Source organism: Equus quagga, chromosome 6 (genome assembly GCF_021613505.1).
Source record: "Equus quagga isolate Etosha38 chromosome 6, UCLA_HA_Equagga_1.0, whole genome shotgun sequence".
In the NCBI taxonomy this organism is placed as follows: domain Eukaryota; kingdom Metazoa; phylum Chordata; class Mammalia; order Perissodactyla; family Equidae; genus Equus; species Equus quagga.
The window spans coordinates 108,601,049-108,622,193 of record NC_060272.1 but is presented as its reverse complement, the minus strand read 5'-3'; the positions used below and the strand labels follow the sequence as shown (position 1 = coordinate 108,622,193).

The following is a 21,145-nucleotide window of genomic DNA, read 5'->3' as shown; positions in this document are numbered from 1 at the left end:
TACATAGTAAGTCTTGGCATCGGATAGACTGATTCCACTCACTTCCTTCTTTTTCATAAGGTAGCTGTTCCAGTTACTTTGCCTTAACATACAAATTTTAGAATAATCTTGTTTATACCTACAAAAATCTTGGTTTTATTGGATAATGATGTAATTTTAGCTTCCAAATGTTACACTTTTTACAATGGGCTAGATGCTGAACATTATAGATTTTATAGATGGCTGAAGGGAAACAATTCACTTCATATTTAAATTTACAATTTATCTCTCATAAAAGAACTGCTTTTCATGAAAAATGACTTTTTAAATGTAACAAAATATTTTTTTAAAAACTTAAGAAACTTCTTAGGAGGTTCGAATATTATTAGAAATAAAATAGGCCTATTGACTTATAAATAGCTTAAAAGAAACCTTCTCTGAAATCGCACACTAAATGTAGCCATCGGTGTGCAAACTATAACGGTGTGTTAAAAACTATAAAATATTTTCAGGGGCTGGCCCGGTGGCACAGCTGTTAAGTGTGCACGTTCCGCTTCGGCAGCCCGGGGTTTGCCACTTCAGATCCCGGGTGCAGATATGGCACCAATTGGCAAGCCATGCTGTGGCAGGTGTCCCATGTATAAAGTAGAGGAAGATGGGCATGGATGTTAGCTCAGGGCCTGTCTTCCTCAGCAAAAAAAGAGGAGGATTGGCAGCAGATGTTAGCTCAGGGCTAATCTTCCTCAAAAAAAAAAAAGAAAGAAAGTAAAAAAAGAAAGACAAAAAAAAGATTTTCAGAAGAATAACTAGACAAAATTAAACAAGAATAGATCTAGTAAAACTAACTAGATACTTGATAATTCAAATAAATGTATAAATCTTAAATTAATGGTACCAAAATTTAAAAGTGTGAGGATCCACAACATAATTATTTTCTTTAGGGCACATTTTTAACACCTTTTGTTAATACATATATATAAAGGCAACATCCTACTTGAGAACACAAATACTGTTTTCTCAGTACAGTTACGCTATAATTCAATAGGAGTTTTGGTGACTGCTAGGGTTCACCTTAAATCATGAATTACAGCTTACTCTGCAGTATTGCAAAATGGGTTTTACGTTACTTTTTCATAAATATAAAAACCATGCAGAAATCTTTGTCTTAGAAACAGCAGCTACCGGGGCCAGCCCCCTGGTTGAGTGGTTAAGTTCGTATGCTCTGCTTCAGCAGCCTGGGGTTTCACAGGTTCAGATCCTGGGCACAGACCTAGCACTGCTCATCAGCCCATGCTGAGGCAGCATCCCATATGCCACAAATAGAAGGACCCACAACTAAAAAATACACATACAACTATGTGCTGGGGGGCTTTGGGGAGAAGAAGGAAAAATAAAATCTTAAAAAAAAAAGAAAAAGAAAAACCAGCAGCTACAATAATCCATCTCCAAATATTCCAAAGTAGCCAACTTCTGAGGAATTTCTTTTCTTTTTTTAAATCTTTATTTTGTTTGTTTAGTTGGTTTTGTTTTGTTTTTTGTGGAAGATTAGCCCTGAGCTAATTGCTGGCAATCCTCCTCTTTTTGCTGAGGAAGACTGGCCCTGAGCTAACATCCGTGCCCATCTTCCTCTACTTTATACGTGGGACGCCTGCCACAGCATGGCGTGCCAAACGGTGCCATGTCTGCACCCGAGATCCCAACCGGTGAACCCCTGGCTGCCGAAGCAGAACGTGCGCACTTAACCGCTATGCCACCGGGCAGGCCCCTCTGAGGAATTTCTTATGGTGTCTATAAAGTCAGCCATCATATTCTTTAGGCAGAATAAAAAGGTTATTTCATGACTGGTCAAGGATGACTTCTATAGTCAGTGACAAACATGCAGAGTAACTGACCAAAATGCCTTCTGTACAGGATCAATTCATTTATAATCTTAATCTATGTTAAGTTTTATGCTTAAGAAGTGCTATACTTTCCACCCATTACTACTGGCCATGCATATTCTGCAAAATCATCTATAAGAGCAGGCCATGTTCCTTCCTCATCGTAGATAGATATATCATCTGCAATCATATTTCTAAAATCTAGCAGAAGGTTCCAAGTTTCTTTTGAGATTGATCTAGTGTGATGCCCCAATAAAAATTTGTTCCAAAGCTCTAAAAATTTAATGCTTCCAGCTAGAACTGAGTTGCAGGGTTTCTAAATCTCAACCTTTTTGTACAGGGTTCTTAGCAAAGGTAAGGGTAAAATGATGGTAATCTTTTTTTTTTTTAATTGCAGTAACATTGGATTATAACATTATATAGCTTTCAGGTGTACATCGCAATATATTTAAAATTCTGTGTAGATTACATCACGTTTCACCATCCAAAAACTAATTATAGTCCTTCACCACACATGTGAGCCTAATCAACCCTTTTGCCCTCCCCCCTCCTCCCTTGATGGTAATATTTGAAGTTTATTGTGTCCTTAAACCCTTGTTCTAATCTTTACAAAAGAGCTGAACTGTCACCCTAACCCTGTCATGCCATCTTCAAATTTCACTCCCCCACTTTTTGCTAAATTCACATTGAGTAGCTGCCCTGAAATTCCCCACTTGTGATGAAAGACTGATGCTAATAGGGTCTAGGTTTAAATCATCACAAAACAGTTGAACCCCATTAACTCCAATTTCTTTTCACCTTGTGGGTCATTGTATTTGTCATACTGTGGTTCTAGCTTCTTCTAGTCTGCTGGATTTCTTGTATATTCTTTGTAGAATGAGTCTGGGTTTTGAAAGAAGTTGTCTGCTGGTTGTCACTCATTCTGTGTTAAGCGATAGAATATGTAGCAGTTCTTTCACCAGCCTGGGTAAGTGCCATGACTGGAGGGCCTTGTTTTTCTAAGACAGTTTAAGTTTATGCTCACTTGGCACTTCTATGGGTCTGATGTTCCCTATCCACTGGCATCCTCCTCTCAGTGCCGGCTCTGCAGGTCCAGGCTACTAACCACTTGGTCTTAAACAGATGTCAGAAAACCACTTTCCTTGCTGCCCCTCCACATGTAGTAGTTTTCTGATGGTCTCTCAATCTGGGTTATGCAGATAAGCATGTATTGTTCATAGTACTTTTCCACCAACAGGTGGCACTACTAATTCCGCTTATTTTAATAGCATCCCAGTAGTAAGCCTTGTGTGGCATTTAGAACATATCATTTACTCTCTTTGAGTTGAAACATAGCTGATTTTAATAGTACATAAGACAAAAACATCCAACATTTCTGATCAAGTCTTTAGCATATTGCCTTTCTCTTGGATCACTGCTCATAACTCCAGTCTCTTCCTTCATTCCTAGTGTAAGCACTTCGCTTTGTCTTCCAACAAAACAAGATGAATAAAAGTCATGAGAAAAACACAGAGGGAAAATATAAAGTGCATTTGTTGAGGTCTCTTACCTTGGGGGAAAAGATGACATTACTGTTGATTATCTGGGCTGGAGAGCGGAGCTCCATTTTGGACACATTTATTAAAAATCTATTGCAGACCTACCCCATACAGAGTAGTGTTCTATGTATTCCCTAGATCCTACTCTCAAAGCTTACCCTCTAACTGAGAGAAGACAGGTATGCTCATGAGATGTGAGATCTGTAATAATTTTCAAGGTACTGCACATGTATAGGATGGTGTTATCAAAAGAGTGAGAAGAGCAAAATACTATGAGAGTTTGGCGGAGGTAAAGAATCATTCATTCATTCATTCAATATTTATTAAACATCCCCTATGTCAGTGTTCTTGGCATAGAAAACACAAGGTTGATCCTGAAAGGTAAGATTTCTGCCTTCAGGGAAGGTCTCTCTGAGGAGGTGTCATTTGAGCTGATGCTTAAATATTGATATGAAGCCAGATATGTGAAGATTTAGAAGAGGAGCTTTCTAAGCAGAAGGACCATCTAGTGTTAAAGCCCCAAGGCAGGAAGTGCCTTGATATGTTTCAGGGAAGGAAGAAGGCCTGGGGGTCTGGAGGGTGCTGAGCAAGGAGAAGATGGCAGAAGAAGAGATCAGTAGAAACCACAGATCATGTGGGGATTTGTAGGACATGATAAGAAGCTGGATTTGTGACTTTTGGGAAGGTTTTATACAAGAGGTGGAACTTGAGTTGGGACTACTTGAAGAATGGGTGGGGTTTGGCTGGTGAGAGGGGAAAAGGAGGGTTATCCAGGTTGAGGGTTGTGGACGTGCTCATCCAGATGCTGCGATAACCCATCTACAGTGCCTGAGTTGCAGAGTGGTCAGGGTTGCTGCATCGTTGATGCTGCTGCTGCTGCTGCAGATGATGACGAAGACAGTGATGATAGTAATGATAGTTGCAAGTACTCAAGGAGCATTTTCTTTGTGCCAGGCACTGTGATAAGCACTTTACAATGGATCATCTCATTATTTATCACCTCTCCCCTACGAGATGGGTGCAATTATTATCCCCATTTCAGAGATGAGAACACAGAGGCACAGGGAAGCTAAGAAACTAGTGGCGTGAGTGGTTTGCTGAAGTGTGGCATATTCATTTTCCTGTTCTCAAAATAAAGAACAAAATAAATGAACTAGAACTTGTTTTTCAAAAGCCAGAAAAGGGGCTGGCCCAGTGGCGCAGCAGTTACGTGCGCATGTTCCGCTTTGGCGGCCTGGGGTTCACCAGTTCTGATCCCGGGTACAGACACGGCACCACTTGGCAAGCCATGCTGTGGTAGGCATCCCACATATAAAGTAGAGGAAGATGGGCACAGATGTTAGCTCCAGGCCAGTCTTCCTCAGCAAAAAGAAAAAAGAGGAGGATTGGCAGCAGATGTTAGCTCAGGGCTAATCTTCCTCAAAAAAAGAAAAGAAAAGAAAAGAAAAGCCTGGAAAACAGAAGACCAATGTTTGCCTCCTTCCCTGGAAGAAAGTAGAGAGAGGCAAAGCTCATTCAGTGTGGATGACAAGGAACTGGGTGCTCCAGGTCTTCGGGTCAGGCTTTCTTTTACGTATAGCTAAACCTCCTGGTTCTATCAATCAGACCAGGGTTCTGTGAAGGAAAACCAGTGTTTGCTCTCTCGACTCTCAATCATTTGGGAAGCACAGCCTACTCAGAGGAGCAGCACTGCTGACAAGAGAAGCACTTGACTCCTTGAGACAGGTCAACTTGTACCAAAGTCTGCGCCTGTCACCGTTGGTCGTTTGGGCACGTGATACTCTGACCTCAGTTTCTTCATGTGTAAGATGGGGATGATGGTACCTACCTCATGGGGGTATTGGGAGGATTAAATAGGATGATGTAAAATGCTTGGTGGTGACATCAGCGACAGCAATGGCTACCATTTACCTGTGCTTTCTCAGTGCAGAGTGCCTGGTAAGTAGGAAGTGCTTAATTAATAGAACAGTTTATACTTATTATTATTATTATTATCATTAGTTAGCTCATCTAGCCTCTTCTATTGCTCAGTGGTTTCCATCCTATGGAAATCACCACTTTCCTTCTTTCTCCAGCCAGGCTTTAAGCGCTTCACCCCTAGATGTTTCCCTATTTTCTATTCTCTCCTCATGCTGAGCCTTAAGTCAATTCTGCTGTCTCTTGATGCCAAACTATTAATGCTCCTATACTAGTTTGCAAACATTTCCAATCCAAATGGTGCCAACGTTCTCTCAAAAAAATTTTTCCAGGGGCCAGCCCTGTAGCTGAGTGGTTAAGTTCACGTGTTCCACTTCGGTGGCCCAGGGTTTTGCCAGTTTGGATCCTGGGCACAGACCTAGCACCACTCATCCAAGCCATGCTGAGGTGGCGTCCCACATAGCACAACTAGAAGGACCTACAAGGAGAATACACAGCTATGTAGTGAGGGGCTTTGGGGAGAAGAAGAAAAAAAGATTGGCAACACATGTTAGCTCAGGGCCAATCTTAAAAAAAAAAAATTTCCAATGCTCAAAATTTTAGCTTTTAGTTTAGAAATAAAAGGAAGTTTATCTAATTTATTCTTAAGTCTTGTGCTTTTCGAATATGATCTCAATATTACCGGGTGACCAGAGGGATGAAGGCCAAAACCACTGGGCCCTCCACAGAGTCGGAAGATGTTGTAATTTTGCGAAATGGAGGACATATGCGTTTTGAATGGGATTAAAAAACCTATTACTCACTTCCCTTTTCTTCCTGCAGAGAGTACTGAGAACATTAAGTAACAGTTTACGGTTGACTCAGCATCACTCACTGGAATGTTAGTCATTAGTGTGCTCTAAAAGTGGTGCCTTCAAGGATTGTTGAGATGGGTATGGCCAGCCTCCAGCAGCCATGTGCATGTGGGGCCTGGGGAAGCTGAGCCCAAGACTGACGGGAATAGTGCCACATTAAATGTGCATAGTTCCTTTGGGGTGATCTGATCATTGACTAAATATTTGGTGACACTGAGAAATTATTGTTCGTTGTTTTAGGTGTGATAATGTATTCTACTTATATTTTTTAAAAATAATTCTTATCTTTGAAAGATACATATTGAAATTTGAATTAATGAAATGATATGATGCTTGAGCTTTGTTTAAAAAAATAATCCAGTTCAGAATGAGGGGCATCAGTGAAGGATATAGTTGGAAACATGATTGATTTTAAACTGATAATTGTTAAAGCTGAGTGATATAAGGTTCCTTATATTCTTCTCTCTGTTTTTGTATAATTTTGAAATTTTATGTTATGAAAAAGATTTTTTAGGTGCACGGTCTGAGTGAGGGTTGAAAGTCCCATCTCTGAGTGGGAGTGGGTGAGCTGTAGTTCACAGACCTTTAGGCTCACTCAGAGATCCTAGGTGAGCTTTCCATGGTGTCTGGGAGAGTGACTTTGTGTCACACGTTGGTGAACACGTGGCCCATGGCCAATGAATATTGAATGAATAAATGAAAGCAAAGAGGGCCAAAGCCCTGATACTTTTCTTCTTGTCTTTGCAGCGGAGCCCAGGGGGAGTATGCTGGGCTGGCCACCATCCGAGCTTACTTAGACCGGAAAGGAGAGGGACACAGAACAGTGAGTATGAACAAGTGGTGCTTGCTCACCATGGGGTGGCAGGAGGTCCGGCTCTCAGGATCCCTTTTGTTGTGTGGGACACTCCCTCCAAGCCTTCTTGGAAGCAGCTGAGAGAACATATAATCCAAAAACAAATTTCTGTGAAAGGGCCATAACGATCCTTGCCTCCAAGACATCTCACTGAACTATTTTGAGGGAAAACATTCAGAGATAAAAGGCTTTTGCTCAAACCTGGTATGTAAAAGTCAGCCAGTTGGCTGTGGAACTGCTCTCCCGAGGGAGCAAAGGGAGGAAGGGGCAGGAATGTTGCCTTTCCAAGCCTCTTCTTCTTGGCTCAGCCCGGGCCCCAGGCCTGGTCAAAGGGCAGCGACCAAGCTGTAATTCCTATGTGACTCCTACTGTGCCTAAGCACAGTTCTGGTCATATGTGTGCTCAAAAAATATTTATTGAATAAATAAATTCCCTGTTAAATGATTGTCAGCTCTAAGCAACAAAAGAAGACATGGAGCAGAGTTCACTGTTCTGCTTCATTGTTTGCTTTGGGTATGAAGGTCTTGTCTCCAGGGTCCAAACTGCACTTGGGGACCCTTGTGGGGACCAGCAGATGCTAATGGGCTCGACAATGCTCCACTAATCCCTAGAGGCAGTGCCTGTAGCAGTTGAGCTGACATGGGTTTCAAATTATGGCTGAAGGAGGTCTCTGCTCCTGGGGCCTTCATTTTGGTGATGACCTGCACTAAGCTAGAACTTCCACTGAGCGGGGGAGGTGGGGTCCTTAGAGGGAGCAGTAGGTGCATGTCAGGAGCAGGACAAAGTGTCTGCCCATCCCAGGAGAGTTAGAGGAAAGTATGCCAGGGTGGTTCTGGCTGCCCAAGTAAGTAGGGTGTGGGAAGTGGTGGCCCAAACGTATTCCACTCCCGGTTTTATTAACACTGGAAGATTGTTTATGGCTAGTTGCCTGGATTTTGCAATGAAGAATCTAAAAACTGTTTCATTTCCCTTTCAAAAAAGGGGGAAAAAAAGAACATTTTCTCCTACCTTACCTTGCTTACCTGATTCCACAGGTGTGTTTTTCCAGGCGTTTGTCCTCGTTGGGGAATAAAATTGATTTTCAGAGACCTTTGAAAAATAGGGCATTCATCACTTGAATAAATTGTTGAATACTGGCCACATAAAAGGCTCTGTGTGTGCCTGTCCAGAAAGAAGTCGAGCGATAAATCAGACAAACACAGTCCCTGACATTCCGACTTGGTTTTTTTCACTTGGGTATTCTCGTGGTTTTGAATTCTTTAACTTTCTTTTTTCTTTTTTTTTAAGATTTTATTTTCCCTTTTTCTCCCCAAAGCCTCCTGGTACATAGTTGTGTATTTTTAGTTGTGGGTCCTTCTAGTTGTGGCATGTGGGATGCCACCTCAGCGTGGCTTGATGAGCGGTGCCATGTCCACACCCAGGATCCAAACTGGCGAAACCCTGGGCCACCGAAGCAGAGTGCGCAAACTTAACCACTTGGCCACGGGGCTGGCCTGAATTCTTTAACTTCCTAAGGAAGGGTTAGGTTAGACTATAATTGTTCTTTGGAACTCGGAGTCTCAGCACTGTCATAGAATCAGAAAGGAAATGTTGAAGCTCCGGTTGTCCAGTGAAAGGACACCGGATGACTGTTTTTCCTCTGTGGTTTCCATGTACTGAGGTAGCCACTGAAACTCCTCGTCATCCTGCTCTTTAGCCACGAGGTGTCTGGGGATCCTGGGAAGGGGGCCGATCATCCTGTGTAACATCTCCAGGTTGCTCCCCTATCCCACCTCTACTCCCGCCCCTGCTTTTTGGAGCAGCCTCCGGATCCACGTGTGGTGCTTATGGAAGGCCGGTGACAAACTAATGACAAAGGGCCAGCTGTGGTGCTTCTCACTCTGTGATGCTTCCCACTTCTCATTGTTTTCCATTTCTCCAGTCTGACACCAGGAAGTATCTGTGAATGTCTAGGAATTGGGGACCAAACCAGAAAGGTCAAGGAGAAAGGATGAGAGACCCTTAGACTGCGCCTGGGCAGAGTTCTTCTGTGACTCACGGATTCTTTCCGGCTCCTTTTCCGTCTCTGTGTTTTCCAGTCCCCCATTCTCTCTCTTGCACCTTGCATGCAGTGTTTCTTCTGGCACCATTGTCCACAGTCCTATTGCTGAGTGCCCTGAGAGGCTATTCCCTCTCTGAAGGATGGAGAGGAGCTGGATGCGGCATTTTGGGGAGGGGTGAGGGAGGGAGAGGCAGGGAAGGCCACCCAGTCACTGAGCTTGTAGAAAGACAGAACTCTTAAGTTTGGAAATGTTGGTGTCCTTTCTAGATTAAAGATTTTAATTAAAGCTGACTTTTTTAGGTAGAGAAGAAAATGACTTATTATTCAAATAATCAGGGAGGATTTTTCCACATCAGAGAAGTCTGAGACAGCTGCTCCTGCACAATAGACTCTAATGGAATCCAGTAAAATATATCCTTCTTTTTTGAAAAGGAGTGTGAGGAAATCACGTGCTACAGAACCACCCGGGTTCCTGATGGTTCTCTTGCCTCAAGCTGTTTTTGGAAGTTATTTTCACATTTGCTCTTAGGTTAAATTTCAGAGATTCCTAAAATGCAACAGTTAAGTTCTTGATTTACCAGTTTAATTTAGGAGAATACAAATTTATTTAACAAACACTTATATAGCAATTACCGTGTACCAGGCACTGTCCTAAACACTTTATAATTAATATCTCAATTTGCTAGTCAAATATTAATTCAGGTTTGCTGATTAGAAACTGAGTTTCCTATACAAAAGAAAAAGATTGACCAAAAAAAAATCCCTCAAAACCTGTGTGAGCGTATTTTTCTCTTCCCAACTGCCTGAGGCAAGGTAGTGGCCTTTGGTTGTTGAATTTTAGTAGCAATAACAAATTGATCTCCCTTGCAAAAAAGTGCTCCTCCTTAATCCTTCACTCCTTCAAGGATGAGCTGTGTTGGGTCTATGCCAGGCACATTGGGGAATTAGAAAAACACAGCGTTGGGGCTGGCCCGGTTGCCCAGTGGTTAGGTTCGCGCACTCCGCTGCAGGCAGCGCAGTGTTTCGTTGGTTCGGGTCCTGGGCGCAGACGTGGCACTGCTCATCGGGCCACGCTGGGGCGGCATCCCACATGCCACAGCTCGAAGGACCCAGATCGAAGAATACACAACTATGTACCGGGCGCTTTGGGGAGAAAAAGGAAAAAAATAAAATCTTTAAAAAAAAAAAAAAAAGAAAAACACAGTGTCCACCTAAATGGGCGCAAATGCACCAAAGATTAGTTTTAGATAAACTAAAGCATCAAATCTAGGTCCTGTTATTTCCATGTCCCTTGTAACACCACAATTTTATTTTATTTTGTTTTTTTATTTTTATTTTTTTGAGGAAGATTAGTCCTGAGCTAACATCTGCTGCCAATCCTCCTCTTTTTGCTGAGGAAGCCTGGCCCTGAGCTAACATCCGTGCCCATCTTCCTCTACTTTATATGTGGGACACCTACCACAGCATGGCGTGCCAAGCAGTGCAATGTCCACACCCGGGATCTGAACCAGCGAACCCCGGGCTGCCGAGAAGTGGAAGCTGCGAACTTAACCTCTGTGCCACCAGGCTGGCCCCTCTAACACCACAATTTTAAAATGAGGAAAAATTAACACTAAAAAAATATTAGTTTCCTAAATCCACATAGAAAACAAGAAATGTCTAACAGCAATATATAAATGAATCATTGACAAAACCATTGAGACTTTTTTTCTTTACGCTGCTCCTTGTATCAGGATGTGTATTAGTTTCCTGTGGCTGCTGTAACAAATTACTACAAACTTAGTGGCTTAAAACTACACAAATTTATCTCCTTACAGTTTAGAGGCCAGAAGTCTGCAATTGGTTTCACTTGGCTAAAGTCAAGATGTTGGCAGGGCTGGTTCCTTCCGGAGGATCCAGGAGAGAATCTGTTTCTTTGTCTTTCCTAGTTTCTGGAGGTGTCCTGCATTCCTTGGCTCATGGCCCTTTCCTGCCATCATTCCAACCTCTTCTTCAGTCTCCTACTTCCTCTGTAGTCAAATCTCCCTCTGCCTGATGAGAACACTTGTGAATACATTTAGGGCCCAACCTAGAATCCAGATTTCAAGAGCCTTAATTTCTCGTCTTAAGATCCTTAACTTAATCACACCAGCAAGGTAGCATTTGTCATATAAGGTAACATTCATAAATTCTGGGGATTAGGACATGAACATCTTCAGGGGCCCATTATTCAGGATGGCTGAAATTTTTAGCTTGAATGTTTTTGTTTCAGTAGAACTCCCCTGGTATGAATTCTTAACAAATATTTTATCTTCATTTTAATATTTGACTTTCCCTTCCTCAATCAATGTTCTGCCCAGAAGGAATCCTTTTATCCAAAGATCCTTTGGTAGAATAAAAATACCTATGAGAAAGGACCAGTGACTCCAGCTTTGGTCCTGAGAGATTAAAGGAAAAAATTTAATATAAAAGGGAAGCATTTAAACAAGAAAAAGGATTTGAGGTCAACACAGCATAATCAGCATGAGACCAGGAGCCTCAAAAGAGGCACAAACTTTCAGTCAGCAGAAGAGCGACAGAGTAATTTCATGTTTGCCTCTGGTTGCGTTTCTCTTTTTGTACACGTGTATTTTTCTTAAGTAGACGACTTCGCTGTTTTGAGGAAACAGCTGTAAGCTAAATTTTCACTTCACAAGCCCGTTTTTGTAATGCCCATCCATTTCTCTTCAAAGAGTTGCAATATTGTTTCTGGGATTTAAAAAAAATAGGAGAGCTATTTTCTTTCAGGGTGATCATTGCTTCTCCTTGTTGCTTTCTGTTGGGAGAAACTCTGTGATACACTTTTCTGTAGTGGGACATCATCAGATTTACCAGAGCATGAGGGTTTGCCTGTGTTCACATGACCTTTGGGAGAAAATGAAAATGATTTGAATCTGGGAATTCTAACACTGCACCCACCATCCACCTTCCATAAGGACTGAACACATGTTTAAGCTGTAGCTAGGGTCTAGTTCCTGAATCACTTTCCCTTGATCTCTTCCATTTGAAGCGCCGGCCCCTTATTCTGAGTTCCTGTGGCACCTATGGGCTCTAGACCTTCATTTATATGTATGCCAGCGTCGTTAGTGAGCAAGTCGTGTGAGCACAGGGCAGGGGTTGATGGATTTTCATGCTTAGTTTATGATTCTCTTGGCAACTAACAATTTGTTGCACAGAATAAGCATCCAATAAATGATGACAGGATTGGTGTTTCAGCAATGGGAGGCCTTGGAATTATGTCGACCGTTATCATCTCTCCTGCATCTCAGCAGAGCCAAGCAGGGCACTGAAGCTATGCTGTGGGCATTTGGGTCCTAGAGTTTAACTTCCCATCTTGTGTTAGATGCTTCCTATGTATTATAACTGAGACAAGGTTAGACTAAGCCCAAGCCTGTTTTTGGTGTGCTGGGATAAGGGAGGAGAGTATTAATATTCTGAAAGTGTTTAGGGAACAATATTTGGGGATTCAAATGGAAGCTTCTCTTTTGGACATTGTTTTGAAATACGGTAATAATGAAATTGTAGCAGATTTTGAGGCTCTAGTGCTCAGCTTAAGTAAAGCATGTGGTGCCTATTTAATTTATGCTCCAAGCATACTGTAGGACCTTTCTGTCATTATGAATAGCCTGGTGATTTTTTTTCTCCTTCCTTCCTTTCTTTCCTTCCATTCCTAAGGTTTGCCTCATTCCGAAATCAGCACATGGGACTAATCCCGCAAGTGCCCACATGGCAGGCATGAAGATTCAGCCTGTGGAGGTGGATAAATATGGGAATATCGACGCAGCTCACCTCAAGGCCATGGTACCCGTCTTCCACTTACCAGAGAGGAGACGTGTGGGTTGGGAAGAAGCGGTGGGGAGCAGGGACTGGGTGGTTTGTATCAACGTTACCTTCTTTTGCATTCCAATCAAAAGACTGCAGTTCCTCCTTTGAATGGGTCTGGGAAAAGGACGTAAAATCAGAAAACCTAACTGTTCTCTATAAGAAAAATAAAAAGCAACAGACACATTTTTGGTTCTGAATAAAGCTGACCATCTTCTACTTTACCTCTTCCTTCACCAACAGGGAGAAATCCTTTAAACTGAAATCTCATCCTCTGATTTGTACATGTGTAAGAAACAGAATGAATTATTCATGATGGTAGTAAGGGTACTCCTTGCAGGACCTGCCTGCCTCCTTCTGCCCAACCTTCCTCTCCTTCCCACATTAATAATCAAACTGGCAGTCACAGTTATTCTCTGTCTTGTGTTGGGAATTAAAACATAAATGTAGATTTTACAAATGACTGTGACTGTCCCAGCCATTACCTGCTGAATTTCAGGCAGCATTCCACTCTCCTTCCTGAAACACCAACCCCCACTCCCAACCTCCCAACCTCCAGGAAGAAGTTGCCTAGCAACCGTATCTGCTTTCCACTGGTGGACTGGAGGCTGCGTCTTAAGAGGGAAGGAAATCAGTTGAATAGTAATGTGATTTTGTCGGGGTTATTAGGCATGAAGACTGAGAACTTCGTGTAACCGCCTTCAAAGGGAAGCCAAAAACACACAATGCTGCTCATCTCTCCCATCCACCCCCATCTTTCCATCGCTCCACAAAGTTTTTACCAACAAACATTCTGGGCCAGTAGTTGTAATTATTAAGTCCCTCCAGTATAGGATATGACCTTTTTAAAAAATTTTTTTCATTTCCACATGAGCCTCTTCGCTCTGACTTGCTGGCAAAAAAAACCCAGGAATGTGCCTTTATATATGCTTGCCTTCTGTCAAAAGGAAAAACAAGGGAGACTTTTTTATCAGAGCAGGAACACTTCTGGGAATTCTAATTTCAACAGAATGAGACAGAAAGGGCTAAGGGTGGATATGGTAAGATTATTGGAGAGAGGTTAATTGTGAAAATAGACATGCTGGAACCAAAAAAGTCTGAAATAATTACTGAGATAACTTGAATCAAAGGAAAATCACCTGTGAGAGATGAGCCCAAAATATCCAAAAATCTTCCAAACCGTCTTTTTGGTCTTGACCATGGAGACCTAGCCTGAAGGGATCTTGTTATTTTTTTGGAATGACTTATGGAGGGAGTAATGGCTATGAATCTTTTATTGTTGTCATCATCCTTTGAGATAATTCTAGAAATGAAAAGATCAAGACTTCATCTTTCTTAATTCTTTAAAATAAAAGCAAGGGTTTGGCCAAGAAAGAAACATCTCCTCTGCCTCTTCTATCCCACAGGTGGATAAACACAAGGAGAACCTGGCAGCAATCATGATTACATACCCATCCACCAATGGAGTGTTTGAAGAGAACATCAGCGACGTGTGTGACCTGATCCACCAACATGGAGGACAGGTCTACCTGGACGGGGCAAATATGAACGCTCAGGTGGGCGATGTGAGCGGGGCTCCCTGAGAAAACGGTTAAGTCAAAACAACTTTTATTTTCTTTGCCTTCTTGACAGTTGTCTTAAAACATGGCACTGAATTCAGAACTGAGGCTGACTTTATTGCCAATTCCAAACAAAGTATGCCAATTTCACTGACAATACAGATCCTAGAGAAGGTGATGGGGATGCTGGGGAGGAGGTAAGAAGGTTGAAAGGAAGTAGGGAATGAGTGAATGTCCTTAGCTTGTAAGGAGGCGTGATTCCTCTGGCGGTGCTACAGACAAGAAGGTCACCTGACTCCCTTCCTGAGCTAATTCAGACCCAACTTTTGGCCACTGGTGGATGTTGATCTCCCATGGCCTGGACAAGCCATTAACCTGGCTTCAGCTTCATCGATATAAAACAACTGAATGTTCTGTCCCTGAAGGGCCAATCCTGACTGCTGGTGGGGGGTGTTCTGTGTAGCGTGCACTTCTGAGGAGATGCTCCCAGGAGGCTTTGGAGGAGAGGAGTGTCTCAGAGTTTTCTCAACTTCTTAGTCATTGTTTGTTCTTTTGTTTTTGTTTTTGTTTTTTTTTTTTTAACATTTCAGACTCTGCTTTTCTTTGCTTCCGTCTGATTACCTTTGTAAGTGTAGTCCAGAGATTGTCTATTGCTTCAATAGCATAAGTACATTCTTTGTCTGTGGCCACATTCGAAATTAGCCCTAATGCCAAACTGGCAGGAATGCCCATTGCATGTTGTGGCTGGTATCAGGATGCTCTCAGGAAAACTGTCAACCTCCCTTCCTCTCCCTCGGCTCAGCATCCTCTTGGGCAGCCCTCTGGCCCCTTGCATCCATGTGCCTAAAGGGGCCCTTGGGTAAAGCACGTGCTACCTAAAGCCGACAGTGCAGAGGGAGGTAGAACTGCTGGGTGAAAGTTGCCTGTTTCAATAGCAAGAAGGTACTATCCTTTCTCGTACTGGGGGTACTTCCTCGCCTCCCTCTTGGGGTGGATAATTAGGAATTAGCTATGTATTCAAATGTATATTTTAAAATCTGGGGGCCGGCCCTTTGGCCGAGTGGTTAAGTTCACACACTCTGCTTTGGCAGCCCAAGGTGTTGCCGGTTCGAATCCTGGGCGAGGGCATGGCACCATGCTGAGGCAGTGTCCCACGTGCCACAGCTGGAAGGACCCACAACTAAAATGTACAACTATGTACCAGGGGTCTTTGGAGAGAAAAAGGAAAAAATAAAATCTTTAAAATCTAAATTAGGCTAAATGGTCAGTTGCTGTCTCCATAGAAACCACAAGCCACACTGCCTATGGCATGCCAGGTTTTGAGCCACTACTGGGGATGTTTCTGTGAACAGCTCTGCCCGCCTTTCCTCTGAGGGAAGAGGCCGCAGCAAACAGCATGGCTGCCTCTCCAGGGCGCCCTTTCAAGCTCTTGACTTTCGCTTTTGGCTCTTTCCCTTTGTGGTAGGTGGGAATCTGCCGTCCTGGAGACTTTGGGTCTGATGTCTCACATCTAAATCTTCACAAGACGTTCTGCATCCCCCACGGCGGAGGCGGCCCTGGCATGGGGCCCATCGGAGTGTGAGTTCTGGGCTGCTGGTCTCAGGATGGCTTTGGAGACTGAGCATGAAAGAATGGCCCCAAACTCACTATTCTTCCCATGGAGGTCTTCAAGTGTCAAGGACACCTTCATATGTGCTGTGCCTGTAGGGGCTGGGGGAGGAGCAGTGAAAGGGGTGCTTTGAGGGTATGTCCAAAGAGGAGTATAATTACATTTTATTATCCACAGTGCTTGATTGGCCACACTAAGCTCCCAGTCATGCATAGATAAAGTTTATTATCATAGTAATGAATAGGGAAATTACTCGAACATTATGGATTAAAACTGGAATATTAGCACCTGGAAAGTGCCTCTCAGCTTTAACTTAGACTTCTAAGCAGCTTTACTTTGCTTTCTTTATTTTTAAAATCAGCTGATAGTGACTCATTAAAATCAGTGAATTATATAACAACAACAACAACAAGAACTCATAGTAGAAAAGTGGTTGCCAGGGACTGGGGAAGGTGGGGGATAGGGAGAGGTTGGTACAAGGGTACGAGTTTTCAGCAATACAGTGAATAAGGTCTGAGGATCTAATGTATAACATGGTGACTATAGATGATAACACAGTATTGTATAATTGAAATTTGCTAAGAGAGTAGAGCTAAATGTTGTCACACACACACAAAAAGACACGTGAATTGGATGTAAGGTGTTGAACACTTTGCAGCCTGAATTCTTATTACATCTGAGGTAAGTAAGGAGGAAACAAACCTCATTACCAGAAATACCTGGATGAAGTCAGAATAAAACTAAAGGAATATCTCGTAGCTGTTGATAACTTCTTACACTGCAAAATCGAATTGTTTTATGAAAATGATGCCAAGCAGCGATTTCCTGAGCTTCTTCAGTCTTCCAAAAATGTGCCAAAGGGGCTAGTCTTCAGAGTTACTGGGAGCTTGGCCCCTTGCTTTTTTCTGCTTTCTTTTTTGATTATTATTTATAGTGAGTGGAGGAGCCCCAGTGCCTCAGCTGTGGGGTAGATGGGGTGAATGATGTTCATATACCGGCCTCTGATGTGTGGCCCCATGGGGCCTCTTCCCAGCACCACTCTTCTACATCCCTTAGATGCCTTGGGAAAGACTGTGAGGCATGGGGCTAGGAGGGGTGGGCTGTGGGGCTGAGATGTCCCCACATCCTGGGGAGCCCTTGGCTCGGCATGCTATTCCATGGCTGCCTGCCTCTGCCAAATCCTGGGCCACCGTTCTTGGGTGAGCTGCTGGGACATTGATGGCTGGTGAGCCCTGCTTCCAGTGGAGGAGGAAGGAAGGAACACTTCCTGAACATCTGCTTCTCAGCAGGTGTCAGTTCCCTTCCACCGTCAGAGTTCCTCTGCTAGGAATAGAGTTTCCTGAGAGGGCCCAGCACTTGCCTGTTTGGTTGGACTGGATCTTTTTACAATCTTCTGAATTTGTACCTTAAAAAACAAAATACAGGAAGAAGCATCTTGTCCCTTTTCTGCCCAATCATCCCATCATTTCGGTAAAGCCAAATGAGGATGTCTGGCCTGTGGGTACTGTCAGCGCAGCCCCTTGGGGCTCCAGCTCCATCCTGCCCATTTCCTGGGCTTATGTTAAGGTGAGTTTTGTGAATGTGTTAGATGGGTGGGGGATGTGATGTGTGCGTGAGGAACTGAGACTGCAGACTTCCTTTTTGACTTAAAAATGAAGAAATCCCGGGGTAATATGAGATGTGGTTCAGTGAAGAGTGCTGAGGACTTGAGTGGAAGAAACCTTCCTACAGCAATCAGCTAAAATGTGTTGCATCTCTTCATTAGGCTGTTTTCTTCGGCTTCTCAGAGTGTGTTTAACATCTGACACGCCAGATATATTTTTCCAGACAGAGTTAAGTTCCATGAGTCATGTGGATGTTCTGGCCACGTCATTTGGTTTCCTGTAGGCTTTGTATGGCCCCTTGCAAGTGAAAAACAGTGCACACACTAATTATTACACTTGCTTGATATCCTGGGGTAAATTTTAGGAATACATCTCACTTCACTTTATATTTTTGGGGAGCCTGGAGGATAAGATGAAAAGTAGCAGAAATTTGCTTATGTAGCGGTTTCCCAAAGCTCTTTGCCCTTTAGGGCCTGTGGAACTGTCTCTCGGGGATAATTAGACTTTGTCAGAGGACAGGCTTCCTTCCTTTGTGTTTCTCCAAAAAGCACTAGGGCCAGAGTTTATTTTGTACAGCTCTTGTTCAAATGGGCCTGCCCACCTCCTGGGCTGACAGGACCGTGCAGTGGTTAGGAACACTTGCTCAGTGGCTAATTAGAGCTGCCTTCCCAAACCGGCTCCCTTCCTTAAAGGAGGGGTGGCTCTGGTGAAACAAACCCCCAAAACTCAGCTGTGCAGATCATATCGGATGACTCTCCGGTGCCGGCTGTTATTCTTGAACAGTGTGGCATTTATGATTCTTAATGAAAACTTTCTGGGAAGCTGGAACAATTCTGTACCTCAGAGACTGAAACCTGCTTTTTAAAAGGATGCTCGAGTTGTTTGGCAAATAGTAACAACAAAAACAATCATGATAAAGATCTGCTTCTTTGCAAACAGAAGCCAATTCCTGGCTTCATTTTGGTCCCTACATCCTGGAAACCTGGGTTATTTGTTATGGACATATTTGGGGTGGAGATGATTTCTCACATATAGAAAATAAATGCCCCAAAGCTGGTTTGTCTATCTGCCAGGAATAACAGACAGAGCCTCGGTTTAAAAATAAAATATAGTAGGGTTTAAGCTACCCTCCACCCTTGCGCCCTCTCTTTATTTCAGGCTGTTGTTACTTATCACCTGGACTCTGGAACTATCTTCTTCTCTCCCTGCTGCAGTCCATCTTGGACACTCCCTACAGGACTGCTAGATTCCCCCTAGGGGCCCCAAATCCTCTCCTGGCTTCCCTTTGCCTTTACTGCTGGGTCTCGCTAGCCTACACAGATCCCTTAGGGGATTCTCCCAAAACACACATGCCTTAGCCCCATCCCAGAGAGAATCAAATGCAGCATATGTGGGGTAGGGCTTAGGCCATCAAGCTGCCCGGTGACCCTGATGCACAGATCGAGAGCCAGTGGCTGGCTGAACCAATTCCAAGTCCTTTCTGGCAAAGGTTGAAGGCTTGCAAGAGGTGGTCACAACCCACCAGGCTCTACAGAAATTCCCAGACTGCAGCCATGTGTCTTCCCTGCCACACCTTGGTTTTTGCCAGTCTTCTCACCTGGAGCGCCTTCCCCTTTCTTTTTGCCCAACCAAATTCTACCCATTTTTAAGTTTCCACTCGAGTTTGGACTCTGACTCTAGCAAGCCGCCTTTGACCAGCCTGGCAAAAGGTGTCTTCTCCTTACTTTGGACTTCAGTGTCCCTGTTGTTTTATTAGATGTTTTCTCATTTGTTGTACATTAGTTATGTATTTAATACATATCAGCCTCTATTGTACATGACTCTGGGAAGAAAGTAGGCAATAAAAATTGGTGTAATTGTGATTTTAATCTCTTTGCTGGGGATGATGTTCACCCTATATAATCACAAGAACTTATGGTCCACCAGCAAAGGATACGATTGAACCTGGCAATTGTTAGACATACATAGCCTTGACTATAAACAATTGGAAGACAAACTGTACAAAACTGAATCAGTGGGGATTTTGGCCAAGATCCCATAGAATTCCTAGCAATTATCAAGATATCTCAAATTCACAGTAAACAAACAAACAAAAACTCCCCCAAACGCATGTAACCTAAAAACAATTCCTTTTCCTCTTTAGATAACACAATAGTCAGTAGTAAATTTTGCCCTGTTGCTACAACAAAAAAATACAAAACTGCTTTTCAAAGTAGTTTTGAGAAAATATTTCAGGCTTAGAGAGTACTGACAGATGTCGTTGTTAGGATTTTCCACTCATCTGCAATCCATAGAGTGATGGTAGGCTGACTTCCTTTGTAGGTGGGATTTATTAGGGGGTGTCTTTGGTTAGTGTCCATTGGGTTTACCTGTTCCCTGATTGATGGCTCTTTTTCCCTCTGTTGCAGATGATGGGAGGCAAGGGCCTTAAACAGGCCACGGAAATTGCTATATTAAATGCCAACTACATGGCCAAGCGATTAGAAAAACACTACAGAGTCCTTTTCCGGGGTGCAAGAGGCAAGTATCAAGTTTAGTCTACCATCCTCTTCTTGTTGGCCAAACCAAGTTTGACCTAGTAGATGTGGTTTTCTGAAGTGGATGAGAAACTTCTGTGTCTTAGCATATACTGTAGAAAAGCATAGAGCTGTTGGAAATAACTTCAATGTAGTGAACAGTGTAGGGGTATCATTACTTAGAAGGCTCTGCGATGCACTTAGTCTAGACAGCCCAGGTCAACAAGGAACCCACTCAACTGAGAGACGTGTACGTAAATACCACTAGCCAATTATCTCACAAAGTCCTATGGGAATTTCCCAAAAGCGTAGAGTAATTCACACTGGGCAGAGTCAGGGCAGCATAGTTGGGAGAGCCTTCTGGGAGGAGCCATTTGACCTGAGAAAGGAAGAGTGGCAGAAGCCAGGACACAGAGAAAAGGAGTTGTCTTGGTGGCTGGAGTGTTGGGTGGGTTGAAGGATGGCATAGGAGGAGAGGGACAGACTAGGGTTAGGTTGGAGAAGTAACCTTCAAGGTTGGGGCCTTGAAGGTCTTGGCAGGCTCTTGACTTCTTCTGTGAGCCAGATGACAGAAACGTTTTTGAGCAGGCAAATGACAGGATTAAGAGAATGTTAAAATCATTAAGACAGTCTCAGAGAATTAACATGCTATTAGAAGGAGAATCAGCTGGACTTAGTTACTGATGAGTTGAGTGTGAAGAGAAATTTCACATAAGCCTCTTAGGCTTATAACAGAGATACAAAAGAGAAAATAATAGATGGAGGAACAAAGTTCCCCTGTAAGTGATGGGAGGGGATGGAGCCATGTAGAAATGCAGCGATTTGACACAGAATCTGTGAGCAGACTCTTGGAAATGGTAAGACCCAAGGAAAGAGTAGTGAGAAAGCAGAGGAAAAGCAAAACCCCACAAGCAGATGGCTACGTTCAGAGAGATGCGGAAGAAGGGGCAGCTGG

General features: G+C 43.2%; 1 protein-coding gene across 1 annotated transcript in view; it reads left to right on the top strand.

Annotated features, from left to right (window-relative positions):
• GLDC (glycine decarboxylase) overlaps positions 1-21,145 on the top strand; it is a 90,590-nt gene that overhangs the window by 57,744 nt on the left and 11,701 nt on the right. Inside the window, exons 16-21 of the mRNA XM_046664908.1 lie at positions 6,916-6,991; positions 12,756-12,881; positions 14,309-14,458; positions 15,927-16,039; positions 17,495-17,636; positions 20,083-20,194. Of these exons, the coding sequence (XP_046520864.1) occupies positions 6,916-6,991; positions 12,756-12,881; positions 14,309-14,458; positions 15,927-16,039; positions 17,495-17,636; positions 20,083-20,194 (719 nt within the window). The remainder of the gene's footprint in view (positions 1-6,915; positions 6,992-12,755; positions 12,882-14,308; positions 14,459-15,926; positions 16,040-17,494; positions 17,637-20,082; positions 20,195-21,145) is intronic.